This window comes from Strix uralensis, chromosome 15, assembly GCF_047716275.1.
Source record: "Strix uralensis isolate ZFMK-TIS-50842 chromosome 15, bStrUra1, whole genome shotgun sequence".
NCBI lineage: Eukaryota > Metazoa > Chordata > Aves > Strigiformes > Strigidae > Strix > Strix uralensis.
The window spans coordinates 19897789-19919637 of NC_133986.1; the positions used below are offsets into that span (position 1 = coordinate 19897789).

General features: G+C 38.3%; 1 protein-coding gene across 7 annotated transcripts in view; it reads left to right on the forward strand.

Annotated features, from left to right (window-relative positions):
- CHID1 (chitinase domain containing 1) overlaps positions 1 to 21849 on the forward strand; it is a 117169-nt gene that overhangs the window by 15401 nt on the left and 79919 nt on the right. For 3 of the 7 annotated variants that reach the window (XM_074885327.1, XM_074885326.1, XM_074885324.1), the window contains exon 9: positions 2069 to 2163. The exons of 2 other annotated variants lie outside the window; for them this stretch is intronic. In XM_074885327.1, the coding sequence (XP_074741428.1) occupies positions 2069 to 2163 (95 nt within the window). The remainder of the gene's footprint in view (positions 1 to 2068; positions 2164 to 21849) is intronic. 2 more of the 7 variants (XM_074885329.1, XM_074885325.1) reach the window with 1 other exon arrangement.

The following is a 21849-nucleotide window of genomic DNA, read 5'->3' on the forward strand; positions in this document are numbered from 1 at the left end:
TGCCTGTCTTGATGGAGTCTGTTTTCAGTCCTGTCTGCTAGCTACAAATTAAAACTAGCAATCTAAATTGCACTCCTGCCCCTCTATCAGGCCACAAATCTCTGTCCTTCGTTTACAGTTGTAGGTTGTAGTTCTACACTCTATGCCTTTCTAGTTTTAAAATATGACTGCTTTTGTGCAGTCACTGTTTTTGTGGGTGCATCACTGCTTTTGTGGACACATTTTTACCTCTGCTGGCCAACCACCAGTGTCTGACATTGCCAAGGAAGGGGGGAACCTTGAATTTAATATTCACTTGATTTATTTTTTTCTGCACCTGGTTCAAAATAGTCCCCGCTGCTTTTCTTCTTATCCTTCAGAGCATTGCTATCTGGGTAGAAAAATTTTAGGAGCTGAGGCAGATATGTGAAGATGCAGAGTGGCAGCGAGGGTGTTAGCCTTGTTTCTAAATGAAAAAGAAGAAGACATTATCTTGCTCTGCACCTATGTTAGGTTCTTTTGTGCTATTCTGCCCCTCCTACCCCCTCACCTTCTAAATAATTAAATTTAAAGTCAGCGAATATTTTGCATGGTATAGAGGTCTCAAAGTTCCTACAGCTAACAAAGGCAGCCAGGCAGAGAAGAGAGATCCCTGCTGATGAACAGTGTAGAATAATCTCAATGCCAGAGGAACTGATTCTTTGGTCAAATTTATCTTATATGTAGCATTTCTGACATCTAATAAAGGGTACACTCTTATTGCAGTTTGGGCATAATTAGTTAAAAAGGTCACTTAGCCTTGAGACACGAGTCAGTAGGAAAGAAGCTTAGCTAGTTTTAATACTGGTTTTGGTAAGATTTTGTCGTGTTGGAGCCGTGATGTGTATGTTGGAGTCAATAAATGTCTGTTTAGTTTAGTGTTGTGATTTTTTTAATGCATTCCTATGGCAAAGGATTCTTCTTCGCTATAATTGTTTTGTCTGAATAGTTGCGCTCTTAATGTGGAACGCACATGAAGGAAATGGGAGGGGAAGCACTTTTGCGCTACTGGAATGGGTCATGAAGTTGCTTTCTATTTGGTTCATGTTTAAGCATAGTTCTGAACAGATCTGGAATTCTGTGCTAATATCATCTGTCTGACTGCCTTCGTGGATCCATCTTACCAGTGGGTAAATATGAAAGTTGACTTTGTTCTGAAAAATCAGATGACTTAAAGAAGGCAAACAGAAGGGCCATATTTCTAGTGCAAATTTAAGGTAATATTGGACGCCTCTTAAAAATAGTCATTAAACTTTATTTCTGCAGTCTGTCTCTGAAGGATTTTCTATTAACATTGCCCTTCAAATCAGGAAGACTGGAAACAGTTTACATGAGAATTTTGGAGTTTATTTTCCTGTTGAAGTGTTTAGAATATGGGTATGAAAATCAGCTTTTGTGAAAGTCTTTAAATTATGCATATGGAAGGTGATACTTCCAGATATGACATTGTCAAACATTTATTTTGTAGCTATACAGTAACGTATAAACAAAAGAATTGTTCATACAGAAAAAAACAGCAGCAAAAATGTTTCTAAATACAGGCCTCAGAAATATCCCTTGAAGATAGCATGTCTTGCTGGGAAAGCATCTTTACAAATTCTCAGACCTCATATCCAGTAATACAGTGGCAACTTGAATTTATTCAACAGCTGCTTGTCTCAGAACAGTGTTTGGTTCTTCTATTGATCTAATTCTTTTTACTGAATATGATCTCAAGAGGTGACCTGCTCTGATAAAATATGCTAACAATGTGTAGTTAGATTAAAATAAAACTCGGAAACATTTTACCCCCAAGGTGATCACCAGTTCCAATAAAACTAAGACAGTCTCCAGCAGTTCAGTGTTCTTTGTCTTGGAAAAGGGTAAACCTCTGATGAGTCTTCCTAATTTTTTATTTTTTTTTCCTGCTATGGTCATTTCCTACAAACTGTGTTTGGCTCTCTTGCCAGCTGCATCTTTCAATTATTTCTACTGTTACTTGTTAACTTGTTCTTGCCAATATATAGCACCAGTTTTACTGCCTTTCCCTCTAACAATATATTTATATTTCAGGGAGTTGATTCACTTGCTCGTTCACCTTTCTGAAGCTCTGCATGAAGCACAACTTAAACTCATACTAGTCATCCCTCCTGCAGTTGCAGCAGGGTGAGTATTCCTATTTAGATGGCAGGTTCCAGATGAGAAACACTTTCTTGTTTGATATACAATAAATTCAAAGCTTTGTTTATAGCTATGCAACTTAAATGAATAAGAAATTATTTGAGTTTGATTGGTAGTCCTGTCTTCATGCGTGTTGCCCTGAATAGTCTTAGTAACTATGTGTGTTCATATATACCTCATAACATTTGATGTCAAAATAACTTGCAGAGGGACCTCCTATTGTGGTGTTAACCCAAAATGTCTGGTAAGAACTTCCAGGAGAATAAGAGCAAAAACAGTTGTGGAGCTTAATGACTTGTTGCCAAGGAGTGAAAAGGGTGTCATCAAGGTAGCATACAAAAGAACTTTGTGAGCCTTTGGGCACAATTTCAGCTATGATAGATAATAGTTATTCTTTAAGTAAGAAAAACAGAACTACAGGAAGGAATTATGTCTATAATAGGGCTGTGGGTTTTTAAAATTATTTATTTTGACTTGATAGTTCATATGTGCAGAAAATACATTTAGTAAGAGGAAAATATTTAGAATTTTTAATGATTCTGTTTATTTGTGCAATGATTCGAATCTGATGGATGTACCAGTTTATATGTTCTTCTGGCTCAACAGCAGCAAGCAGTTCGTATCCTTCAGTGTCTATAGCACAGAGATATTTACTTCCTAAGATTGTATTTATTGAAAAAACAAAACCTGTGTGGAAAATGAGACTGTAATTTAATTGTATGTGGAAGGAATTTGAATCCTCTTTAAGTTTTTACATTTTTAGGAAAAGATTCTACATTGTCTTTAAGTGATGTATAGTAAAACCAAAAAATCTCTGTTTTACTATATCTCTAGTCTTTTTCTGGGAAAAAAAAAAAAAAAAAGGCACTCCAGTATTCTGGTATTTTGGGGAGAGTGTGTCTAGGCCTTCTGGGTTTTGTATGATCAATCAGTGATTATCTCCATGTGAGAGTGAGCAGGTAGAGCTGAAGACAAGGGTGGAAGGTGATTCAGAATACCAGCAGAGTGATGTGACTTCATTATTGTAATTTCAATTTGAAATGTGGGCTATGCCAGTGTTATACAGCTTTATTAGCAAGAGTTTTGCCAGTATCCATCAGCCATTTGGTAACATTTGTTTGCATTTGGGTGCCCTTCCAGGTCAAAAGATGCATGGTATCCTTGCGTTGTAAACATAGCTATCTGTTGTGCTACCTTCTGGAATAGTGTTTATGGTATACAGTAGTGCTACAAGGATATACAAGGAATACATCATGCCTTTCAGAGAATTGTGGTAATAAGTGTTACCTTATTCCCAAAACTACCGGGTTCTGAATCTCTGTATTCCACCCTCCACTTTCCTTGCTTCTCAAAGGTAATGAGTGTCCCTGTTACACTGTGGATAGGCCGAGTGTTAAAGTTATGTATATGTCATGGATGATGGCCTTTTCCTGTCAGTTAGATGTTCCAAATTCCTATTAGTTGTTTTTAAGAGGTTTGGTGGGGGCTCTTGTCATATGGGACTGCAGAATAATGAAGCATAACCTATTGTAGAGGATTACATACCCAAAACAGTCTTCATAAAGTAATTATGTTGCAGTGGGTTCTGCTGCCTGCAGACGACAGATGGGACACACGTCCTAATCCTCTGTTTTGCTTATTCCATATCTCTGAATTTTACCTAATGAAACAGGTGCCTCCTCCTGGTTATGCAGATATTTTTGGCTTACTGGCCTTGACTTGCTGATAATGATAACTGGGGAAGACTCGCACAGTTGGCAATGCAAGATTTTTTTTTCCAAGTTTCCTTCTTCCTTCAAGCTCTTCAGCAACCTTACGCCTGCACATGAAAATTCAGTAATATAAGTCAATCTTAAACAGAGAGCTATTATTAGGTATTTTTCAGATGACAGTTAGTAGACAGCTAAAGAAAAATATTACAGCGTCTTATTTTTCTCACCTTGGGCTGTATAACAGTACGGACAGGCTCACAGCCACTACAGTTTATGACAGTTTAACAGCACAGTTTCAGGATGGTGGTGTACAACCTCCTAAATTTCTTGTAGGCTGTCACAATCTTTCAGTGTATATTCATTTTCAAGGTGCCAAAAAGGCTGAGAAAATGGAATGCCTGAGCAGGCTTGTAAATGTGTCTCTGCGGTTGGACTTTTCCCTATGATGGTCTCAAGTTTTTGTTGAGTTTTGTGGGGAGGTCCGATGGCATGAGGGGGAAACAAAGCATTTCTGCCTACAGATATCTGTGCAGACCTTAAATGCTGCCTGCTGAAAAGATTCAGGGACCCTGTAGTAGGTGACTAAAAACTTGTCTATGTGCTGAGATCAGTTAGCATCTGCACTGTAACTGTGATGTCCCCTCCTCTGTGGGTTAGTGATGTAACTCCATCCAAACCAGTTCCTGAACACAGGATATCTACTTTCTACCATCGTAAGACTGTAAGCTCAGAATAATATCTACCTGTAGTTTTGTTCTTCAACAGCTGTATGAAATCTGATTGCACTTTATTTTCTGTAAAACCATGTACTTCAGGATGGTTTTTGTTGCTTTTTTCCGCTATTGCACAGTATAACTGTTTTACATCCTTAAAATGAAGTAGCTAATTTAATGCAAAAATCCCTTTGCTTCCATGTGTGGCTGGCCACCAAATTTTGATAGGCAGAAACAGAAAAGCAATGTGTTGAAGAGTATGGCAAAAGCAAACAAAATAAATTCCATGTAAATTGGTAAAGTAATTGTAAAGTTATTGTGAAATAGTATCTGTGCAGAGCCCTTTTCTTTAGGGACTGAAGGTCTCTTGACAGCCTAGCTGCATTTTGAGGAGATTCCTTCCTATCACTCAAGCCCCTCTGTTTCTAACTCAGTTCTGGTGTTTTTTGCATCATGTTTTGTGAGACACGTTAGTCATAGAACAGAACTAATTTCTGGTGCATTATGGTATTAAGAGAGTAGATCCAAGTCTCAAGACAACACTAGACTTACGCTGTTGTTTCTTTTTCTCTAGACATGGTGTGGCTTGTTCCCTTTTCCTCCCTGTGCTCTGTATCTTCCATGGTCTTCCCATGTCAGAATACACACTCTATGATCCCGAGGCAGTTTGGCATGCTGCTACACTCCAAATCGTGTAATGCCCAAAATTGAATGCACTATATAAATGGGGTCAAGAATTTATTGTTTGTCCACTTATGTTTTAATGGTCTGATAGTCCCAATTATCTAGTTAATACAGAAAAGCCTCATTAACATTACAGCTAGAATTGTTATGCAGAGCCTTCCTGCTTTCTAACCCTTTTTTATGGTGTAATGCTCCTGTGGGTCCCGAGGTTGACACTCAGTATTCCTTCAGCAGAAGGATGACTCATCAGCATGGTGAGGTCTTTCTCAGGAGCAGTGTTTCATGCTGGAGGTTTCTTCTTTGTCAGACTTGGGTTTCACTTGGGGCTATTTCACATGTTTTCTAACAACGTGCTTCCTCTCCGTTGGCTCTCAGCCAAAGTTTGAAGTTTGTGCAAACTCTCCGGTTGGTCAGACCTCTTCTGTATGTGGCATTCCCAGAGCTGGAGGCAGTGGTCACTTGACCACTGCAGAATTACTTGAAAGAAAGTTCAGGCCATAAGATGCAAAGGGTTTTAAAAAGGAGGAAGCTTTTAATCAGCACTGTTTCTCAGGATGAGTCATCACATGTGTTGCAAGTAATCAGAGCTACAGGGCAGGTATGTTGTTCCCTACTGTCGTGGATGTCTTTGCGCAGCTGTTGAGAGCCACTTCTGTGGCTGGTAATACTTGAGTCTCAGGAAGCCAGCTTTCTCTGTCGAGAGAAGCTTGAGAGTCATTAAGGTTTGCTTCAGAATATAAATGCTTAGGTACTTTTTCTGACACATGGATGACTTTGCTGGTAAAACTTTCTACTATAGGGAAGGTTCCAGGAACTGAACCACGCTTTTTGCTATTGCCCTCTGAAATGCTAACGTGGCTCCCAGTAAGCCAAAGCGTTATATGCCTTGCTGTATTAACTCATTGCACCACAGAGCAAGAACTGTAATACTTCTTTATAAGTAAAGACATGGAAACTAAGTCCTTAAAAGTCTATTCCTAGCTCATGAGATAACCTTTGCAACATTCACAGACCATTAATACTCTCATTTCTTGCAGATTTCTCTGGAAAATTGGGGGTTGGTATGCCATGGATGTTCAACGGTGATAACAAATACTTTGAGATTCTTGTGCTTTCGTTAAGTTAAAAATAATGAGAAATTACAGTGTCTTCTCTCCTGTCATTTATTGCAATCTTTCACGCTGCCCTCTTATGATCTACAATTCATCCCAAATGATAGTTCCTTTTTAAAGCAATTTTCTCTTGCCATTAATTGTAGGCTCTTACAGATAAAGCAAAGGAGAACACTTTAAAACATTTTTCTAAAATGCTTTATCAGACACTTCATCACACAGATGCTTTTTAAAATGCTAGTGCATGCTCTGGTAGAATTTAAGTAATTGCTGTAAACAATGTTCACATTAAAGTGTATTTGCTCCTTTTGGTGGTAGAAAGTGGAGAATAGTATAGACCTTAAGATTCCTGTTCATTGTGATGCCTATTGACATTACCAGATTCAGTCTCATAGCCAGAGGGACCTAAAGTTGTTTTGTTTATATACAGTCACATGGGGCTCTACAGTCTAGTGTTTGTAAATCCTGAACAAGACTTGAAGCCACTATAAGCCCTCTGGATTCCTGACCACAGTTTGCCTTGACCAGAATTTGCTTTGTTATGGTAACTGTACCTTTCAGGAGTATTTCGCAGAGGAACACCACACTGAGGTTTGGACCTTGTGTTGTCATTGCCCCTCCTGCTGCTGTCCTGCACATAGACATGATAGTGGGCTCACAGTTCCAAAACCTTTCTGAACTGGGATTTAGAGATGTTCTCTAAATTAGAGAGCTGGGAAGAGCAGTCTGTCTAAAGTGAAATTTTTAACCTGAAATATGTATTGTGTGCTTGTCCCTAAATGACCTTATCAGTAGAGGAGTAGTGAAGTATTCTTGTTTTCTAGCTGTGGGAAGCAACTCTCATGGTTTATATGAAAGAATCCAAAAGTCTTATTCTCCTAAACCAATTATTTTGTTTCTTTATGCATTCCTAAAGTTTCTGGGATTTATTCACAAACCCTTATTGCCCAGGAGAATGCATTAGTCACTTTCTTTTCAATTAATGCTGTTATATAAGCCACCTGTCTGTCTTCCATGTATGTCTTCCTATTTCATTAACTAGAAAAAACACTTTAACTTCTTGAGTAAATAGGTAGCTGAAAGTACATTCATAAGTTAAGGAAACATCTGAAAACTTTCACAATGTCCATGCATGCTTTGAAGTTTAGAAGTACAATAAGCAGAATCCTGATATTTTTCTTTCTGCCTTACTTGATTTTTTAGACAGTAGTTGTACTTTAAAATTTTTGATTTGTAGGATAACAAGGCTTCAACTGAAAAGTGCTTCCTTCCCATTATGTATTAAATATCTTGTGTCCTGAAACTCACTTTGGGTTTTAACACTTACACGTGGTTGAAAGTGTGCTTAATGCATCTTATATTCTTTATTTTTTGGAATCACTGTAGACTGTTAATCAAAAATACAGCAAAAGGCATGGAAATAAGTACCATCAAGAATCAAATAATGTTCTAGAGTTCAGCAGCTGGCAAAAGACTGATAAAGGAGACATGAGCTGTGTGTGGAATACCCTAAGCAGCTGGGATGCTAGGAGCTGAAACATTGTTCCTTTTGTGTTCTACCCTGATTAAAATTTAAAGAGAGAGCATAGTTAAATGTAAGCAGTTTATTTAGGATTTGTAATTTAGACTTCTTTGATATGCATTAAGATCAAAGCAGTCTAGCAGCAAATGCTGTCTGAAAGGAGACACTTTTAAGAGCTAAAAATACTGTTTTGCTTAGGGAAAAGCAGTCTCGAAAATGCAGCATTGCACATGAGATCAAGTGCATGATGCAGGAAGGAAACATACTGGGTCATCTGTTTTTAACTTCTTGAATTCAGCTTTTGCAAGCAAAACCCGAGACTGATCCTCTAGCTGAAGCTTGTTTTCGTAACTAAAGGATCCAGGGAAGACTTTGGTTTTTGGTTTGCTTGTGAAATGTTCTGGCCTAAAAGAAAACTTCACTTGAAAAACAATTTAAGTTTTTTTTAAATTCAGACATTTTATATGTTCCTTTGCAGCATTTTTTTATGTATCTGCTTACAGCATTGTCCAGCGACAGCTGCACTAGCATAATCAAGGGGTGGGGACAGGTGTGGAGGCTGATTGGGAGGCCGGAATCTCTCTAGCAAGCTTTGCTGTCACAGAGAATGCATGTAGAGCTACCATGGTGGCAAACACAGATTGAGATACTTAGTATTTCCATCCACCTGATGTCCAGGAATTGCCTGATTTTCCTGCAAACATAAGTGATTTGCAAGAGAGAGGAACAGCAGGAGCCAAAGCTATGCTCTAAAAAGTGTGTGTGTTATGCTGTGACTCTCCTTAGGGGATGGGAGACTTGTGGTTGGGTATGTCTGAAGAGAGGTGCTAGGATTGCTGTGTTATGTAAATGGTTTCTAGAGCAGATGGTTTGCTGAAGAATTCCAGCCTGTCTTCGAACAGATTGTCTCAAAATGTTAGAGTGTTGCTGCTTTTAACATGCATGGATATGGATATGGATGCATGTATAAACTATATGAGTACCATTTCTAAAATGGCAATGGGTAGCCAGGCGTATTCTGGCCATTGGTGATGGTGGGTAACTCCATTTGTGCTGACTAATCCTGGGCTTGATTAAATTCCTGGCTTAAATATGTGCACTTTAATGATTATTGTACTGCAGAAATTATACTGGTGAAAACTGTGTGGATGTTTTTATACCGATACCACAAGCTTCTTTCTGAATAGGATGGCTGTGCTGGAGTGAGCTACCTTTATGCCTAAATATGCTGTCAAAAAAAAAAAAAAAAAGAGAGATGGCAAAGAGGTCTTGAAATTTGGATGCACCTGTTGTCTTAAATCTGTAAATCAGAGGGATTGAGCTGGTTACTTTATTTGTTTCTCCATACTTACATGCTTTATAATATGTTACGGATGCTTTTTCAAAGGCAAAAAGTGAGGCTTTGAATAGTAACGTCTTTCCTGTCTGCAAGTAAATTGAATTTAATGTGACTAGATTATTACATATTTTGTCCAGGTTCAACAACTGTTTTATGCATGGTGTTTCTCACTTACTGTGAAGAAAACAGTAAGTAGAGAAGATTCTTAAGTTTATTTAGATGAGCTATCATAGGAAAGAGCATCAGTAATACTCCTGTTTCCTGCTGTCCTGAGACAGAGCAAAGGCAGACAAAAAGCTCACAGGAAATAGCATGTTGTCTTTGCAGGGATTCTGAATCTAGCCTTGGTTGCATAACCATGGCCTTTCTGGCATTTGTGGTTTATTACAGACATTAGACACATGGTATAATTTTGTTAAGGATCAGCTTGGTATACACTAAGTAGTTAAAAGCTCTTAGTTTTGCTAAACACATTGTTAAATAACTCCGTATTTACAGACAGGTTGTTAGTGGTTACTTTTCTTGGACTTTTATTTTCCCCTAAAGTATAATCCTTTGCACAAAGTAGCAATAAAAAATGGCACTGCTCTGTCACTTCATAATATAACACTGTGCTCTTTACCTGCATTTTGATGGTTAGGATATGCACCAAGCAGTTTGTTCTGTGTGATGGATATGCTTTTAAAACACCTATCTTTAGGTTACAAGACAGTAGCCGCTCCTTGAATAGCAGATGATTCTTCATCTCTTGAAGTTGTATGGAATCTGTAAATGAGAAAAAGTAAAATCTCAAGTAAACAAATAAACTCAGTCACCGAGGCAAGCAGCTCTGGTGCCGGCACGATCCGCAGCAGGTTGCTCCAGTGGTGCACGGGGCGTTCCCGAACCGGAGGAGGCCCAGGGAAGCTGAGCAAGGCGCCATAAGCCTGCAGCTTGTGCCAACCTGGCTGGCGGGGCCTGGACTGGCCAGAAGCAATGGTGGCCAAGCCCCGCCACACGTATAAAAGCCCCTGGGGGGCATGGTGTGGCAGTTTGTGTGAAGGGCATGGAGGAAGCTCTGCCAGCTCAACCAGGGAGCAATGGTATCCATCTGGCAGAAAGCTGTGGCCTCTCTAAACTCTGCATCTGCCATGGCCGACACAGCTTCCCAGGCAGAGCTCTGGTGGGAACATGCTGGTGCCCCGGTGGACTTGCAGTGTTAGGTTAACAGTTGGACTTGATAATCTTAAGGGTCTTTTCCAAGCTACGTGCTTCTGTGAGATATCTTGACTTATCTGACATGCCATTGAGAAATTTTTTGGGGTCTTTTTTAAGGAAGATCACATTTTAGACACTAAGGGCTTGTTTTGTCATACCCTGAGTATATGATGAAGCTACAAAAAGCACTGGTTATTTTGTCACTGTTAAGAGTCTTAGAATTACAGACAAAAATCCTGTTAAAGTAGTGATTGCTGTGTTTCTGGGAAAAAACCCAAACAGATACTTAAAACCTCCAAAACTTTGCCGTTTTGTATGTATCAATCATAATTAAAATGCATGGAAGACAGTTTTAAAAGCAGATTGATTCAATTGTCTAAGCCCCAGGTAACACAAGGCAGCTTTATACTTCAGTAATTTTATCAAGTCTAGCATGATACTGCTAGATGTATATCAGACCTTGATCCTTGGTTTAAGTACTAGTATGCAATATAGCTGTTGTTCTTACCTGTGTCTTAATAACATGCTTACCAGTACAAAGCAGGGGACATTGAGCAGTATGTTTTCATTTAACCTTATGGGATGTGGTGTTTGGGATTGTTAGCAAGAATGAAGTACATCGTAAACAAATCATTGGAGGTATTACTGTCCTCATGAAGTTCTCGAAAATACTACTACTGGTAAATTGCATACACTTTAGCTAGAATAAATTGTTATCTCCTGGCCAGTTTCTGATAGTATATATCAAACTAGTATTTAAATTAAAAATAAGCATGTTTGTATTTGATAAAAGGGGCACTTAACCTCACAGTTTCACATCTGGCAGAAGGACTGGGAAGCATTAGTGGAAATATGAAATATGGTTCCTTGTCTCTAAAACAAAAGCTCTCAGTATGAATTTGATGTAAGTGCCAGCTTTCTTAAAATAGTCCACTCTGCAAATGTACGACTGTCAGACTAGGATGGCGTTTCAGGTGGTACCCATCAGCAAATCTTGTATGGAATAAATAAACCAAAGTCTGTTAATGTTTTAGTATGGGTCATATTTTCTAGACCTTGAATCGTTCTTCTCTGGATTATCTCTAAATCTCCTACATCTTCCTTAATATATGATTCCCTGAACTGTATATTTTAAGCTGTGGCCCTTGGATTTTCCGGGAAGAAATATATGTCCCTATGATACAGAGCAGAATATATAGGACAGCGCAAATCAATTGTATGGCACATGCCTAGCAAGTCTAGTATATTCTGGATACGTTACAGCTGTTTTATATGCAGTATAAATATCAATCTTTGCTGGTCCTCTGCAGAGGCTGCTGGACCTCTGTAAAATCAGGGCCAAAGAAGTGCTAGGGCAATATATCTCATATGAAAGTGACCTAAAGCATTTTCCTGAAACAGTAAGGCTGATGGATTGGTTTTAAGTATGTGGGAGATACAAGATTGGTCAGTAAACATTTAACAGGAGGTGATCAGATCTTGAAGTTATTCCAGAAACACTGAAAATTGCCTGGGATTAATTCCATGAGATTAAGTAATGATGGATATAAAATACTGTTTTAAGGAGGGAAAAGCAAAACATGGAAATGCATAGAAACTTTCTGGACAGACCTGTGTTGAAAGAGGATGAGACAATTTTAAAATGCCGAGGCAACAGTGCTGTGAGATGTAGGGAAAGGGACACTTTTCACTTTGAGATGATTGTCAGAGAGCTTTCAGGGTGATAAAAGGTAATTATTCTGTTCTCAGTGCTGGGTAGGTCTCATGGAAAACCGAGTCTGGGGTACTATATTTATAGGAGGATGTAGAAAAATGAGAGTGTTCAGAGGAGAGCAAGAAAAATGGCTAGAAGTATAGATAATGTCTCCTTTGAGGAAAGTTTGAAGAACTGTATTTAGTATATTAAAAAGAGGAAAAAAGTGTCAGGAGACATAATAAGTCCTCAGATGTGTCAACAGAGGCTGTACAAGTGACAGTGATACATTGGTCTTTACATCAGCTTGGAAGAAAAGGATAAAAATACTCTTAGTTTATGGTAAAGAATTCTTAGGTTGAACACTAGAAAGAGTAGTCAGGTGACAAAACATTGTAGAAACACCTAGGAAAATTTTGGAATCTTCATACACATTTTGAACTTACACATCTAGGTAGCAGGTGATGCACAGCAGTTTAAGGAGAAAAGGGAGAGCAGCACCTTTATTAATTTCTTTGGGTGGCAGAATTAATGCTCCATAATGTCTATTTGGCAGAAGAGTGCAAGGAAGCAGAGCTGAGCCAGTGGGAGAAAGAAGAAAGAGAGTACTCTCTGTTGTGAAACTTTCATCCTCTGTCCCAGAAACAAAGCAAACATTCACAAATACACCTTCCCTCTGTTTCTGTTGAAGAGCTGTGGGCAGGTCTTTGTGCAGCGGACTAAAGCTAGCCTTACTCTTTTTTTAATAGATACTTTTGAAGGCTTTCTTTGTTAAGCCTTCCTAATAAAGTTTTAGGTAAGCTAGAAATCTAGAGAAGTTTTTCTTCTAGTTGAGATTAAAAAAGGGTGAGTGGGGCCGACACAGCAAAGGAATGGAGAGAGCTGAAGATACCTAAGTCAGGTTTTGGCATCCTGTTCTTAAATTGAGACTTTATAGGCTTGCTTTTAGCCTCAGTGAATTAAAATGACAGGTAAACATTTCCAAAATAACGTCTAAAGCACGTAAGAAGCCCATACTGTTAAATTTATAACCTTATTTGAATTTTCATGAGTTGTCTAAATTTGACAAAACATGCCTATGACAAAACGCTTTCTGTCAGATACCGTGCTGGCTGTTTTCTCCTTGCTCTGAAAAGCTTGCCACATCTGTATGTGAAGCACAGAATCTCAAAGTGTGTTGCTGCTACCCATCCATTCTCAGCTAAGTGCAGTTACATCCCAACCATCATTTTTAACTGCTGCTTCTTCCTGTGGCTGATCTCTAGTTTGATTGGAGAAAAAAAAGTTGAAAATCGTAACACTTCTTACATTTCAAACAGTCTGAAGTCGTAAGATTTGGTAACTGATTTGGGTTATGCTGAGGTTAAGTGTTCTTGACACTACATTTTTTTTAAAAGCAATGAGAAGTTGTTGGCAGAGGGTATTTTTGGTTTATGTGTGTATTTTGAGACAAGGGACTTTGAGAAAAACTGAAAATATCTCAAGAGTATTACTGTTTTTAGAGTAGGGAGATTATAAAGCCTTAGCAGTGTTTTACTGTGATTCAGCAATTTTCCTCTTCTCAGCCTCAAAGTGATTTTGATTTAAGCCATTAAAGAGAATGCATTATATGTTCAAATGGCGCTTACTACTATTTTGAAATTTTTCATTATAGTATACTCGTTGTTCTAGGAGCTGGATCTGTTGACATTCCTGAACAAGGTCAGGAGGAATGTTCTGTACTGGTTTTGCTTTAGTTTTGTAATAGTGGGGGCGGAGGGTAGACAAGACTGATTCTAAATTCCTGTATTTTTGTCATGAAAAGACTAGCTGTCTTGTTTGGTAGCTTTGAAATGTCATTCTTCATTCACTGAACAGTAGGGTTTGCTATGGTGATACGTGAATATATGGAGCTAACCTAGCTTCTTTTAGGAGATTCCTGAGGAAAAAAAAGAGGCAGTTAACACAGATTCCTGTTTAGTGCCATGCTTTTTAAGCAGAATTATTCCAAGACTGATAGTAACCTGGACAAATACTTAGTCTTTTCTAAAAACATGTAGCTGAAATCCTTCCAGGACTATATGGGGGCTGTAAAGGTTAGAGTATACTAATCCTTTCTTTGGGAAGGAAGAAATTGTATTTTCAGGAAAGCAAGACTTTGTCTTGTTAAAAACACATTTTTTGGTGGAGTAGAAAGTGAAGAGAAAGCTTTTCTGTAGAAATTGGGAAGCTTTTCATAGTGTCTCTGCTGTTTATGACATATTTGTGTAACAGGGTTTTCCTCCTTTAGACCACTAGTTGACTGTTCAGAATAGATGGCTGTTTCTTTGTGTTTTTTATTTGTTGTGAGAATCAGCTGTCTCAGGCTTGACTATAAGTTTTATGGATCAAGATCCACCTTTGTATTAGGGGGAATGCTAGAATTGTTCTGTATGCTGTCAGCAAGGTATGTAACAATGGATTTGGGGCACACCCCCCACCCGAGTTTTTAAGGGATTTATCTATTTAAAATGTTCTTGCAAAAGTTCAAGTTATTACTACCTTTGTTATGCTATATTTAGTATAATCTCTTAAATGAAATACAATAAGAAAATGCTCAAACAATATACATTTGTTGTCTGAAGTTTAAAAGAAAGCCAGGCAACTGAATTAATGGACGTTACATGTTAAGCAGCTGGAAACGGAGGTGGCTGAAAAGCAAGATTTCCAATTTATGCCAAAACATCCTGCAAACCAGAAGTTTTTATATTCAGGTGCTTCAGCTTACTCCACTGTCATACTGTTTTAGTACCTGTTTGTTCTTTAGAGAGTTTGCAAAACACTTCTCTGCTATGCAGCAGTCTTGCTCACAACTTTTTACTTGCTTGTGAAACACATGCAGTTAAATCTGTAGCTGAGCATGTATTTCATTTTTCACTGTTTTAGATTCTAGGTTTTGAAAAGAACATATTAAAGCTACTGCAGTCTTGGCAAATAATCCATATCAAATTTGTCTGTCTTTATTGCCTCCTTTGAGATGCACAGCAGTAGTGCAGCTGCTTTCATTTGAAAGCTGCAGGAACCCAAACCACTTTTCTCTCTTCAGATACCTGAATGTAATGTATGCTCCTCATTCAGAATGCGGCAAGCATCCCTAACTTTGAATGTTTATATTTGCATATGTAAGAGTAAAAAAAAAAACAAACTACAGCCTTTCTCCCTGTTAGTTAAAGCTTCTCTAGGTACGTACGGTTAGTGTTTTCCACACCTAAACTTCCACTTCTCTAAAATTAAGATTTTAGCTACACAGTTAATTCTTTATTCTTGCTGCAAAAAACATTGTAGACGTGAAGGACTGTCTTTAGTAGCTTCAGCTCTTTCTTTCCAGAGCTGCTGTGCAATGAAAATTACCAGAATCTATGCAGTCTTCATTACTGCTATCCAGTAGCGGTGGATATCAGCTCAGTTTTGCTACCCTGCCTCTTGGGAAAGATTGGCAGCAGGGCAGACAACTTGTCCCTCATTTTACTTTGTACTGTTGTGCTCTTGTCCTCCTTTCCTATAAATACACATTTGTATTTGGCTGAAAAGTAGGAAAAGTACATAATGGGAAGTTGCTTGTTGGCCTCACAGTTGCCCAGTTCAATGGATGTCACAATTGACCAGTGTTTTGTATGTGTGATAAAGGAAACAGGTGTTTTAGTCTCTTAGAAGTTGATTATGAATGCATGCTTTTAATAATTAAGGTAATCTGTGTTTTCCACTAGGAGTCTGTCATCTTTAGAAGTTGCTGCAGATTCAATTGCCTTGCAATAGCTTTGTGTATACAGAATGATATGTTTGTGGGTTCACTGTTCCAGTATATATGCACAGTTTTCCTTAGGAGCATTTCTAGAAAGTAGTAATATGCAAGTCAACAGCAGGGTAATTTTTATGATAATGTTTGGTAAGCAAATTCAATTAAATTATAAACAGCTTCTAAGATGTCTCTGTTTTAGAGTGAAATGGGGACTGTCACTTACTTTCATCATCATTCTCAGGCAGGACTGTGTGGACCAGAATGTAAAGCCTTGAAATTTTGGTAAGTAAATAATGCCAGGGATCAAAGCAGCAAGGAAACCTAATGCTTGTTTCAGATGGAGTTTTAAGTTATCAGATTATGTCAAATAACAGCATACTAGAAAAAAAACTCTGTAGAGTAGTGTTTATTAAGTAGGATTCTGTTTTACCAATACTTACATTTGACGTTATGCAAGGTTAAAATGTTTGAGAAACCTGGACATAATCTTATTTTATTGGAATCAATAATACTCTTGCTGCACTTTTCTGATCTTTCTACATGTCTGATTATCTTCCTTACTTTTCCTTCAAATTTGACAAATGAGGTCACATAAAAGCAAACAATTCTAAAAGTGACCAGTGTGTATTCATTGTAGAATTAGCTAGTATATACACCAAGTATGCTCTCCCATGCTTGCTGTTGCTAATAAAAAATTTGATGCTGGAAGACAATCTTTTTTGGCAAGCGATATACAGAAGACGGGAGTTGGGAAGGAATATCTGTTTCCTCTTTGTTGTGCCTGGTTGATAATAGAACATTGCCCTCCATTATTCCTGTAGTCATCAATCTTCTGGTGAGTATCCTAAAAAAAAAAAAAAGGCAGTGTCAGGAATATGGAGAGTACAGTTACATATCAAGAGATTTTGAAATCAGGCTCAGTGCATAAAATTCAGCACTCAGAAAAGCATAGAAATGGCTCTTAAGTGGGCTGTCTAGGCTAGCTGACTGGCATAATAGTTTTTATTGCATATTAGAGAACCTGGAAAATACATGTGACTTGGATCACAAGATACAGCTTGAGATACGAGTTTATATTGAGTGGAGCAGAAAACTGGGTAGGCAATGACTACTGACTACTTCTGAGTAACAGTTATTGGAGAAAGTATAATAACCTTTTCAAATTACAGTAATACTGTTGAATCATACTCAGAGTCATGCTGTTGGGCTCATGGGTTTTGTTTCTTCCCTGTGTAAGTAAAGGCTTAAAATATAGGTCTGTCAGTCACATCTCTTTTTAACTGAATTCTGTTAGCTGCAGCAAATCTGGATGCTTGTTAATGGCTCTAAAATACATCTGTTTCCCTCGCCAATGACTTCCCTGGTTTTGCTGCTGTTTGTTGGGCTGCCAGCTCGGTACAGCATGGCTCTGACTACAGCCATGAAAGGTTCCATGCCTTTTGTATAGATTTAGAAAGGACTTGAGAGGAAGAGCCACTTTAAAAGTGGCTTTTTAAAGACTATGCCTTACTATATAAAATTAATGTAGCCAAGGTCTGACTGCACTGACACATGCTGAAGCAGGTGTACACATTTGTTTTTGAATTCCCACTAGGGGGAATCATTAAAATAATCTGTAGGTCAACTAACAATGGTCAAAGAGAAGAAAAAGTGGAATGTATTCCTCACCATGTCTGGCGTTTGTAGCTCTACCAATTCTGAGCCAGCTGCTGTAGAGCAATTACTGCGTAAGTTTCAGTGTGAAGTTGGAAAACTTTCAAAAAAAAAAAAAAATTATGAGCATTTTAATCTTTGCAAGGCAGAATTAAGCCTACATTTGGTGTGTTAGAGTTTTTAAATTAAGCTCATATGCTCCAGGGTGCAAGGCTGTTTTGTGTGATGTTCTCTATTGGAGCATGGCTTGCCTGGGCATTAAGCCCTGGCATGAAAGGCACTAGAATAGTTTGGAAATTGGGACAACCAAATGGTGACACAGTGGATGTTCATTTATGCATAGTCTTGCTTAAATGACTCCTCTGAAGAGTCTGAAGCAGCATAACAGAAACAGCATTAAAGGAGAGCAGTTAACCTCCCCAAAAATGGAAACACTAAATACAATGACAAGTATCAAAGGAAACTTTTTCTTCTTTGCTATTCAGATTGTCTGTTTTTGTCAGACAGGTGAATTTCTTATTTTGGCTTAAGAGTTTCAGATACAAATTCTTAAATTACTTGAAAAATACAGTGTAAGTGGTGCAGACTGGTTTGCCAGCATGCCTCAGCTCTGAGGACAGCAGTTTTCAGGCTCATTTGTCCCTAGGTGTCTGCTGGGATTTTATGCTTTCTTTTCAGGTTATATAATTGTTGGCATGTTTCTCCTTCTTGACTTCTGTTACTGGTTTAAACCAGATGGGCCACAGGTAATTAGTTTGGCTTCAGGAAACTGTGTAGGCTTCTCCATGACAAGAACAGATCCCGTGTTTCTCCCCATTTGGAGAGCAAGTACTGCAAAGGCAACAGCTGGGATGGGATGTGTATATTAAGGAAGAGTGCCAGCCCTCAATGTTCTGTAAAAATTTCATTTGGTACATAAATACCATTTTGTTTCCTAATGAAAATCCAGCAAGTTTTTACTTGTCAGTCTGTTATCATTTACAGTCCCTTAGTGATGTGAAGCACTCATATTGTGTGAGGTAACCACTCCCATCTCTTTTGTATTGTGAATCTGTAGTACTCCGTTGCAATGTTCTTGCTTGTCAAGCTGGCTAGGTTTTGTTGGTTTTTAAATGCCTATCCTAATCTAATCTGAGAATTTGGTAAAGAGATTATTGTCTTTAAGAAAATTTGAACATGGTTAGTAATACTAATAAAACCAGTCAGGTTTGTGTTCTTAGGATGCACTTGGTAGAGGGGTTTTTTTGTTTTAATATTTTGAATTGTGGTCTTTTCTGTGGACAACTGACAGGTAGCCCTTACGCTCTTTGAAGACATCTGAATTTTACTGTTCCTATCATGAAAACAGTGCAGCAGACAAAGACAGTGCACAAGTAGGGTTGTAGGCTTTTATTTCTGAATTTAAGCTACTATTCTGAATAGTAGAGAATAGTATTGGAAGGTGCATTATCATAAGGCAAAATAAACTGTAACTATGTGACTTTTGATATAAGTTTATTTAACAAGCTCCTAAAATCTACCAATGAATTAATGTTATTACAGTGGTCCCATACTACCTGCACCACTAGAAGGTTCTTCCTAATGTCTAGCCCAGGCCTGCTAAAGTAATTATCTTGGGATATTCAGGCTGTTCCAACTCATTAGAAATGAACTCTGAAATTGTCATGTTTCCATTAGAATTCCCCTTTTTTCATTTGCTCATTCTTTCATAATTTTTATTACTTGGAATGATGTTTCTCTGATTTATCAACAATAAGGTAATCTTTCGTATTACATGAGCAAAATGTGATTTGGAGATGTTAAGAAGATGGGGGTTAGTTGGGAGGGGAAGGAACTCCTGCTTTTTTCACTACTTTCATCTGTGCCAACACTTTTAGTGTGTGGAATTGGGAGTGTTCTAAGAGTTCTAAGAGAACCAGATGAAAAGCCACGCCTGGAAGAGTGTATGAGCAGTGGTGATTGCACTGGTTTTATGGAGTTACCTTTCAGTCTGATTTTTATTTCTAAGATGGGACTTTCATACAGATTGTAAAAAAAAAGGCAGAAATTTATACTAACTTGGAATCTGTGTTATTTGTTTCTCCCCCAACAGCCTGACCTCAACACTATGGTTCAATGGACTAACATCTTTGATTTTGCAATGTACAGTCCCTGATTTGTCATATTGATCTAGGTTTGAGGACACAAAATCAGATACTGTGTTTAAGCTCTGATTTAACTGAGATTTGGATCACATCACATCACTGCATGCAATTCTTCAGCTCTTGCAACTTTTTGTCCTTAGAAAGGAAATAGAGAAAAAGAATGCTGTATTACAAATACTTGTGAACATATTTGAATACTAAGTGTGCACATTTTCCAAAATTCTTAATGAGTAACATGCATCTCTGTAAAAGCCTTTATATGTTGTCTGCAAGTATGTTCTCACTGAGGGAGAGGTCAGAGATGGAGATCATGCCATGCTTTTTAAAATGTCCAGTCAACTGCATGGAATTCAGCCCCTACTATGTATTAAATCTGTTTTAATCTGTCTGAGAATCCCTCTTTTTTTGGTTAATCATTCAGTATGGTCACGTTCTGGTTTTGACAGCAAGGATTAGATCTGTAATTATTGTTCATGGCTTTGAACAGCAGTATTGTGTCAAGGTCCTGTTGTTGACTCGCATGCCTTATCCAATACTATTGCAGGCAAACCTTAATTCTATTTTTAGCACTTTTTCTGAGGAAACAAGGTGTCTGTAAGCTTTAGCTCTTCCATTCTTCATCTCTCTGCAAAAGCTTTTTTAGCATTTGACCAATTTAAAACAAAATTGACAATAGAGTTTTAATAGTCTCTGCCACTTCATGAAAATAGGCAGCTGGACAGATGAAGATGACCCATCTTTGTTTTCCAAAGACCCAGCAGTGAGAGGGCATTGTAAATGGAACATCTGTAAGACACTAGAGAATCTAGTTGCAAAACATCCATGGACACTAGGATCCATGTAGAACTGTTTTCTAAATATTTATAGTGGAGAATTACTTGAGTGAGCCGTCATCCTTACAGAGTTGTGGAGAACCTAACAAGAGAGAGGTTAGTTACAAAACTGCCAAGAGGATTTTTCCTGAAAAGAAAATGGTTTCAGATTTAACTTGTTTATGCACTTGACTGCTTCATTATCAATACTTATAATTGTGCGATGCACAGGGTAGAGATTTTAGCTCTTTCTCCTATTTTCTGTAGAACAGACTGGATGCAGGAAGAAACGGTGAATTTTTATTCAATGATTGTGCATTAACTGAATTCAGTGGTGTGTGTTCATAAAACACAATAGCGTTATACTTTAGTGCAGCTAACTGCAAGGAGCTATGAAAACCAATAATATCTGATGGTGAAGAAAGATGGGAGAAGGGAAGATTTGCAAACAGTTGCTTTACAGAGAAAACAGAGAATTATATGCAACAAGAAAATTAAGTCATTACTGAGAAGATGCCTTCTGAAATAGATATATACAGGAAACAGAAAATCAATCAGTTTTCCATTATGAAGGACTATTCAAAGACCCGAGGATACAGAAAACTACTCTTTTATAAGAGAGAGAGAAGGTGAGGTAACCAAACAAGTATGCAGTTCGAACTTGCAGGGAATAGCAGTCAGTTACAAGACTTTTTTTTTTTTTTTTTTTTTTTCCTTACCTTATTTCATTTTGAGAGTAATCATAGTGAGACAAGAAGTAATTGAGAATGTAGATTCATTAGAAAATAAATGAAGGTGGCTTGCATGGTTGAAGTATTTTTTCCAGTCTTTCAATATTAAAGTCAAAACCTTACAGAAATACTTATCAGTAAAGCACTAATGGGAATTTTGATACATATGACCATATGCTGTTTGAAAGATTCAGGTAATAGACATTCTAGGCTATAAAACAAACTCCCCTGCACTTATTTTAGATGTGAAAGGAGTCGCTGAGGCAATCAGCTCAGATGCAGGCACGTTCTACAGCAGAGCAGGGGGATCGTGGCATGCAAGGGGAGGTTTCCTGTGCTGGGGAAACCCCAGGAGAGTGTGGAGATCCACAAGGAGCCAGCAGCTCTCATGGGAGCAGCTGTCGAGGCGTGGGCAGGGCCAGGGTAACAGCAGCCACCCCCCACTCCCACAAAAGGCAGCCCTGGGGAGCACCAGCCACCAGGATGGGCAAACAGGCCGTGACGCGGCAGTTTGCACAGGAGGGTGCACAGGGTGGGTGCCTCTTCAAAGGAGGGACATTCCACTGGTCGAGTGGAGAGGCTTGAAGTACACAAAACCCAGC